This window comes from Zeugodacus cucurbitae, chromosome 4, assembly GCF_028554725.1.
Source record: "Zeugodacus cucurbitae isolate PBARC_wt_2022May chromosome 4, idZeuCucr1.2, whole genome shotgun sequence".
Taxonomy (NCBI): Eukaryota; Metazoa; Arthropoda; class Insecta; order Diptera; family Tephritidae; genus Zeugodacus; species Zeugodacus cucurbitae.
The window spans coordinates 62,176,951-62,185,816 of record NC_071669.1 but is presented as its reverse complement, the minus strand read 5'-3'; the positions used below and the strand labels follow the sequence as shown (position 1 = coordinate 62,185,816).

Below are 8,866 nucleotides of genomic sequence, written 5' to 3'. Positions count from 1 at the left end.
TATGCATTTGTATACAAATTGTTGCAGCAACATTCTCACATTGCCTGCAACTGTCGCATAATAGAGTAGACTTAGAGTACCAGCTGATGACTAGTTTAGTAACAATGCCACATTACAACAATTAAATGCGCTGTCAATGCTCAATAATTTGCCAAAGAATGAAAAAATGCAAAACCCTATTCAGTTGTCAAATATCGAAAGCGCTTTGAAAAAATAGCAACAACCAACAAAGCGTCAATGGCGAATGCCGACAATAAACAGTTGCAAAGCTGCACACATACACACTCGCATGTCAATGAAATATGTGTGTGATATATAGTTGTAGGCACAAAGGCACAATCAGAGCGCAATTATCTTGACAAGAGCGGCAGCAAGCAACAACAACCAACCGGCAACCGGCTGCTGGTGTAGTGATGGTGGTGGTGGCAGCAAGTTCGTGAGCAGTGCAGGCAATTGTTGCTGACAGCTAAGTGCTGTGCGCACACTAATATGGCACCGTAAATGCAATTAAACAAGCAAACAACAATAGCAACAAACACAATGGGTATCGCAACGATGGTCAAAGGAACAACAATGACGGCGGCAACAAGTCATTTGGCAAATGTTCAGAGCGAAAATATGCCGCCACCGTGGAGCAACAGAGCGGTGTGAGTTAGTAAATATTGTTGTTGTTGTTGTTGTTACGGTGAATGTTGTTGTTTTCATGTTGCTGTCGTCACATTGCCATTGCAAAGTCACCAAAAGCGGGCAACAAACGAAAAATATTGCGTTGCCGCCTAGGCGGCAATTTGGCAGTGCATAACAACAACAACAAATACAAAAACAGTGAACAGAAAAAAGTTTAAAATAGCGAGAGCGGCAGAAACAAGATAAGCGCTGCTATGCAACAACTATTATGCATATGCGTGTAAGTATGCAACAACGCGCGTCTTGTATGCCACAACACATGCTTGCGGCATGCCACCAACGACAATCACTTTGGCATTGTCAATAGCGCACGTTCGGAAGGAAGGAATTAATTAATCGTGAGTGACGTCACACGGCGGTCATACATAGTCTTGCAAAGATGGCAGATTGCGTGCGGCATATTTTGTATTTTGGTGGTTAAGGTAAAGAAGTCATTGCCTGACCGAATTGATGGATAGACGAATGATCGATTGGTTCTTTGCATAGCTTTTGAAAAAAGTTTTCTTTCTTTAAAAATTTTTGGTAAGGCCATTCATAATCCAAGATTATCGAATTAACACCCAAAGTCCACCGGGTATTTGAAAATCCGTATATGAGATGTATGGGGGCTAGATGAAATATTAACCTGATTTTGTTAATTTTTGACATAGAGGAATGTTAGAAGGAACACATCTCCTTTCAATTGCTTTAGAATATATGAGAGATTTACCGATGCACTTAGATCCTCTTGTTAGCTGTCTGGGGTCTTGAAAAGTTATAGTCCGATTTCAGTGATTTTTATTTTAAAAGTTTTGTTCCGATATCTTCACTGGTGCTTAATTTATACGTATATTGCAAAGTGAATGAATTAGATGGACTTAAAAATTGTGGTATAAGAAAAGTAGGCGTGGTTGTGAAATGATTTCACCCAATTTCAAGATATAACATTGTGATGACAAAGAGATGTCATGGACCCAATTTCTTTGAAATTGGTAGAGTAGTATGCATGATCTTTGATTCACGGTGGCACGCCCATTTTCCATTTTTTATATAAATTAGAGTGCAGCTCTTGTGCGACATCTTTACCATGATTTTTAAGGTTTCTAGTTTTTCATTACTGCATTTCCTTAAAGCATTTTTAGTCGTTTTCAACATAACCTTTGTATGGGAGGTAGGCGGGGTTATAATCCAATTTCATCCGTTTTCATGCTATGTAATTAAGTACCTAAAGGAAATGACTCCAGAAAGTTTGGTTGGTATGGCTTTAGTAGTTTATGAGATGTATAAAAAATCTTAATAGGAGGCGAGACCACACCCACTTTCTAAAAAAAATAACACAGACACACAAAAAAACAATTTTTGTCATGACCTGGGGGTCTTACTATGTGTGCCTTATGTTTTTGGGGTCGCTGAATCCAAATCCGAGGTCCATTTAACCCCATCAGATCACAGTTGTGAGATAACCCCATCGGCTAACATTCATCGGAATCGCTTGAAACTCGCTACTCAGGGTTCTAGGGGTCGCTGATTACAAATCTGGTGTCGGTTTTTCATAATTCAATACACAGAGACGACAAATAGACATCCGAAATTCCATTTGTCTCGTCATCCTGATTCTTTATATACATACATATGTATATATAACTCCATATCTATTGATTTGGTTTTAAGCCGCTTCCATCGCGGTCGCTATTAATCGTTCAACAGATACAAATATGAATTTGCATATCAAAGTGATAAGAATCACGAGACCAATTAATTTATTCTATATATAACGTCTTACCGTCCCTGCAAAATTTGCTCGATATAAATATCGCTGTAATTTATGTTCCAAATTAACCTTTTAATTACTTTCAATTCCTACAGTGGCACCAATAAATAACGAGGCACCTTGGCTCACCTTTTCAACACCGCATATTAAGCTTACAAACATTTTGTTGTAATACCACTAATTAATAGATCGTTTGAATGCCGCATTACGTTAGCTAATTACTTGTCAACTTCATTTTACGGCATATTCCATAACTTGGCTGCCATTTTGCCGCGGGCAATGCACCGTTATCATAACTAATGAGTTGGCATTTAATCATACACTTGTGGGCCACGCTATGAACGCAATACTGGCGTCAGTAATAAGGTATTAGAGATGCAGTAAGGCGCGGCTTAGATTGTATTATAATTCTCTTCAACCGATTTTGGCGCCTTGCCACAAGGGTGCCATAAGGCTTATGTAAATATTCTGAGTACAACATTTGGCACGGGTGGGTGTGTTTATTTGTTTGTCACGTTGGCATGTGCCATTAACAAGTGTGAACACTATAAAGAATATATAACTGTACATTGTATATATGTATGCATGTATGTATGTAAACTTGTGTTTATGTAAATTTAGACTATTTGCTTGAAGTAATTTGCATTTTTATTCACCACTTGGCGTTCACAATTAATTTATGCTTGTCACTTGTGAAAAATTAGTGAATATTACCGTTATTCGTGGCTTCTCACATTTTAATTGGCACATAGTTTATTGTCGCCGTGCGTTGACGGTTTTAATGTTATTGCTGAGTTTGCCACAGCGCTGAACCCAGAGATTAAACTAGCGTTATTCAACACCTTGCAAAATTTATGGTTGATTGTTGTAAAATATTGTCGCGTTATTTGCATACCCAACAATGTAGCGTTATGTTACACATACAATACAATATAGAAGTATGCTGGTTCGTATACTGTGCGCGCTTAATAAGCCATTTAAAAACATGTACACGTTCCTATTACTCTATGGATAGTTATTTGATATCATTGACACTTGCTTGACTATAAAATAAGAGTTTAATTAAATGCAATTTAACGGTGCTTGTTTGCGATGTAAATTAATTGTGCGAGAGACGGCAATTAATTTACGTTTTATATGCAGTTGTTATTGTATAAGCAGCCTTTGATACATTACGTGTTAGAGAGTGGCGAATCGAACAAGCTATTTAAACAATTCAACTGGCTGCTGTTAATGCGACCTCGCGTTGGCATACGATCTAATACATATGTAGCATATCCGTTACGATCCTCTCTTCGCTGAGGAATTTCTTATTTTATAATAACATTTATTGATCTCTTAGCTTCGAGGGGCTTTTTATGTCTTTTCTAAAATAATTGTTTTATATTGCACGCCTTAAGTTATTAAAATATTTATAAGTTATTAAATCCTTCGTGGGGTGTTGAAGGAAACACCTAGCAAGTTGGAGCAACCATAGTATTATAACCTAAAAATTGCAGTCCATAAGTTGACTGGGATCCGAAGCCTTTGTATACACTTCCTTTCTCAGAATCCATCACTATTTAGACCCTTTCAGAATAGCATCTGAACCTAATATCATCTGATCTGTTTCCAAATCCGAAATTACTAAAGAAGAATCGAGTAATCTAAAAGAATTACCGTTTTTGTCGGTCTAATGTGATCTTTTTTGGCAAAACTTGTCTAGAACTCGCACAACATCTTATTGAACTCAATTTCCACATTATTTCGCTCAATTTTTTCTCCTATATGTTGGCTTAAACATCGGTCGAAACTTTTTAACATGTAAAAGTTTATGTGACTAATTAATGGTGAGAGATGGTGTTCTGATGATTTATGTTCCATGTAAAGCGAATACTAAAATAACAAGTAAGGAAGGGTGTCACCGAAACATTTTATACTCTCGCAATTTATTTATTTACATTTATTAGTGTAACCCACAATTTGACTTACATATTCGTCGTATATATGGTAGTTTGAAAACCCTAATATTAGGTATATGGAAGTTAGGTGAAGTTATGACCCGATTGCACTCATAGTTGGCACTTGGATATATTATTAGAGGAAACATATTCCCTCAAAATTTCTTTAAAATATCTGAGAGACTTAACTATAATTTCGGTAAAAATTTGTTAGAAGTACTGAGGTCCTCATATCCGATATATAGGGTCTTGAAAACTTATGGACCGATTTGGACGATTTTTATAACATATCATTTGGAAGTTAGGAAGATATTATGTACCGAATTTCATTGAAATTGGTCGAGTAGTTTCGGAGATATGGTTTTTGACCCATAAGGTGGCGGAACCACGTCCATTTAAAATTTTGTATACTGTTTTCAGTGGAGCACTTCTGTACCATTTTTATAATGAAATTTAAGGTATCTAGCGTTTTCCCTTACTGAATTAAAGCATTTTTAGTAGTTTTCAACATAACCTTTGTATGGGAGGTGGGCATGGTTATAATCCTGAGGCAGTACCTAAAAGAAACAACTTAAGAAAGTTTCCTTGATATAGCTTTAGTAGTTTACGAGATACGTACAAAAAACTTAGTAGGGGGAGGGACCACGCCCACTTCCTCAAAAATTACATCCACGTATGCCCCCTCATAGTGCAATCCTTCATACTAAAGTTTACATCAATAGCTAAATGTATGGTTTAGTTATAGCTTTTTAAGTGTTTTCGGTTATTACCATTTTGTGGGCGTGGCAGTGGTCCAATTACGCCAATTTTCGAACTTAACATTCTTATGATTTAGAAATACGACTTACAAGTTTCATCAAGATATCTCAATTTTTACTCAAGTTACAGCTTGCACGGATGGACGGACAAACAGACATCCGGATTTGAACTTTACTCGTCACCCTGATCATTTTGATATATATAACCCTATATCTAACTCGTTTAGTTTTAGGACTTACAACCAACCGTTATGTGGACTCTCTCGTAGCAACTTTGTTGTCAGCAAATTAGTTGCGAGAGTATAAAACCGTATGAGTACGGATCATTGTAGCTTCAGGAACCATAAAAATTGCATAGAGATTTTAAAAAATATCTTGTTTATACTTCCTTCTATAACAATTCGAAATCATAACACCTTTATGTACATTCAAATTAAATTTATTACAGAGTCAGTGTAATTTTAACTCCATTTCAGTAATAAGAAACCCATTATTCATAATCCAATAGATCATGTTTGCTCTGGCGCTTCCAGTTCAATGGAAATAGACGCTTCCACACTTCATAGCGACGCGTATTCAGACCTTCGCGTAACACAATTTCATCACCTATATCCAGATAGTGCTGACGCTTGAAGCTGAAAGCGCGCCAACGTATATCGCGCAACTTGTCGTCACTTTGCTTGTTGGGATCGCTAACATAAAGAAATAATTATTTTTGAAAATATCCTTAAAAAGAAACATATTTACACACCCTTTATAAGCGAATGCTGTGAACATTCTCGTTAACTTGTCGACGATCTGGTATTCCCGATCGTCTTCGGTGAACATGCGGCTAACAGATGGCTCCACAAATAAATACATCAGATCATCGTGATGCACAACACCTAAAAAGATGACGAATATTGCTCTAATTCTATATTTCTTCATTTCTTATTTGCATACCATACGGTTTGTTAGTTGGGTAGTAAATATGACTGCGTTGTCCCTGAAAACTGAAGCGATAGTAGTAGACTTTGGTCGAACGCGCCGCCAAATGTACAAAGCGATGCACACCAAAACCCGTTAAGGCATCAGAGAAAAGCTGCAAAGTATTATTTTATGAGTAGAAAAAAAATATTTCACATAACCTCAATTGAACACACCTCCACCATTGGTTGTAATGTACCGGCATACTCCAAGGACTCTCTGCCAAAATAAGCATTCTTCAATTCCATGCTGATATTTTGCGAACGTGGCCCCACCGTGGTATATAGAAAACATATCGGTGCAATTTGTTCGAAATTGTGCGCTAGCGTCTTCAAGAGGCGCGGGCTCTCAAGTATTGCTAAGAAATATATTGAAATAAATATAACGTTATTTCTTTGAAAAAAAAAATACGCACATATTGCCTGTCCAGCAAATTCATCCTTTGTCATGCCCGTTATGATGGGTATTTTCATGAAATTGCCATTCTGATAGGATCTTACGGGATCCTCTGTAAGAAATCGTTCCTGTCCATAATCCGGTTCGATAACAGGTTTCCATAATATCAACGGATTGTTGCGTCCGAATTCGAACATGTGCGGCAAGGTGTTGGCATACTCCAGATAATGTTTCTATAAATTTAACATTTTCTTAATGTTTTAAAGAGAAAATGAAAGAAAGAAATGTTACCGAATTCAAGCAGCTCATCATATCCGTTAAATTCTCAGTAGTACAATGCAGCAAAGTCGCTTGACGCACAGCCAAGTTCACTTGTTCGGTCGGTAAAGGCCATTGTCCCGTGACCGAACCACTCATAACGATTGCTTTGTGAAAAAGATTCTTCGACATTGGCGAAACCATATGCAGTGTAATACTCATAGCGCCAGCACCATAGCCCAGTAAGGTCACAGAGTTGGAATCACCACCGAAACGTGATATATGTAATTTAACCCAACGCAACAGCATCACCTGATCCTTTAGCCCCATATTGCCTAAGGCCTCTTCAGTGCCGGTGCTCATGAAGCCCAACGAACCCAGTCGATAGTTGAATGTAACTAATAAAATATTACGATCCATGAAATATTGTGGTCCGGCGAAGTTTTTGCTTTGACCAGAGAGCGCATAAAAACCGCCCGGATGTATAAATACAATAACCGGCTTCTTCACATTCGGTTCTTTTTCGGTGGGCAAATCACGTGTGTAGATGTTGACACGCAGACAATCCTCCGCCACATCGTCGCTGTAAAGTCCAGGCTGTGGACAACGCGGTCCGTCGAAAGTCGCATCGAAGATGTCAAACCACTGATCCACCGGTTCGGGTGGTTTGAAGCGCAATGCACCCACGGGCGGCTTGGCGTATGGTATGCCACGGAATGCATAGAAATTCCGACCGGCTTGCGAGGGCAACAGTGTGCCACGTATTTTACCCAACGCTGTGGTCAACACCATATCCGATAGCTCTCGGTCGAGTCCCTCTGCTGTGCTGTTATCCTCACCATGGACGCCAGTTGCACGCGCCAGCAGTGCGAGCAAACAGAACGCGGTCACACTGCGCATGCAAAATAAAATCCACATTGCAACGCTGTGGAAAGTTCCACAAAACTGTGGCCAATCCCTGGCTGCATGCGCCTTTTATAGGTGCCACGCCGCCAGTGGGCATTTGATTTCGTTGCACTTTGCAAATTGATTATCATTGCCAACTGCGTGGGTGAAATTTTACAAATGATCTGCGCCATCCAGGGAATGTCCGTTGACCACACGCATGCATTCGTCGAGTTTGGGAGTGTTCTAATGGCTCAGCGCACTCTCTGTTGCAAATGTGGCAGGTAAGTTCTTGTTAATGTGCATTGCCGAAGTGGCAGACGCATCACGTACGTGTGTTGTGAAATTAATGAAATCACCATTAACCGGGTCAACTGTGAACATTCGCAATTTCAATTCGTGACAGTGTAAAGTACTACAGTCTAAGTTGATAAGGAAGAAGAAGGAGAATTTTTAGTTTTTTCTTTTAATATTGCAAAATGTAGAATATAAAATTGAAACAATATTGAATTAATTTTGCCAATTAAAGATACAACCCTTTTGGTATTCTTCTCTGAGGTGAGATTTTCTGAAAATTTTATCAATTAATGAAAATCCAGGAAGTCTTAAGTTAACTTCTTCACGTTAAGGAGTTTTGAAATCCTCTTGTTCATCCAAAAATTTGAAGATCTTCCTGACTATAAGAGAACCTCATGAATCCATTGACATAACAATATAGCAGTTTGTATGTATGTAATTGGCGTTGAACCGTTTAGCCGGTTATAGCCGAATCGATGAGAGCGCGCCACTCCTCTCTTTCCATCGCTGTTTGGCGCCAGTTGGAGATTCCAAGTGTAACCAGGTCCTTCCCAATCATGACGGAGCTTTTGGTGTTTCTCAACGTCAACTACGCTTTGTTGTTCTTCAGGTAATTGCTATTCGAATTTCGGGTAATGGAACATCTGTTCCATCGTCATCGATTGGGGAATCGGGTTCACCATCTCCTGGTGTTGTACTTTCACTGCCATTCAGCAGGTCGGAGAAGTGTTCCCTCCATAATCCCAGTATGCCTTGGACATCGGTTACCAGATTACCACCTTGGTCTCTACATGCGGATGCTCCGGTCTTGAAACCTTCGTTAAGTCGCTTCATTTTTTCATAAAATTTTCGAGCATTACCTCTGTCTGCCAGCTTTCGTACTCACGCATTTCGGCCTCTCTCTTTTTTGTCTGCAGATGCGTCTCGCT

General features: G+C 38.9%; 1 protein-coding gene across 1 annotated transcript; it reads right to left on the bottom strand.

Moving 5' to 3' along the window:
- Positions 1 to 5,552: 5,552 nt before the first annotated feature.
- On the bottom strand, positions 5,553 to 7,718 carry LOC105212497 (juvenile hormone esterase). The gene is made up of 6 exons (XM_011184505.3): positions 6,789 to 7,718; positions 6,517 to 6,730; positions 6,278 to 6,459; positions 6,078 to 6,216; positions 5,887 to 6,019; positions 5,553 to 5,827 (listed from the first exon to the last, which is right to left on the bottom strand). Exons 1-6 carry the CDS (start codon positions 7,671 to 7,673, stop codon positions 5,626 to 5,628), a joined length of 1,755 nt encoding a protein of 584 aa, XP_011182807.1. The 5' UTR covers positions 7,674 to 7,718; the 3' UTR covers positions 5,553 to 5,625.
- Positions 7,719 to 8,866: the final 1,148 nt, after the last annotated feature.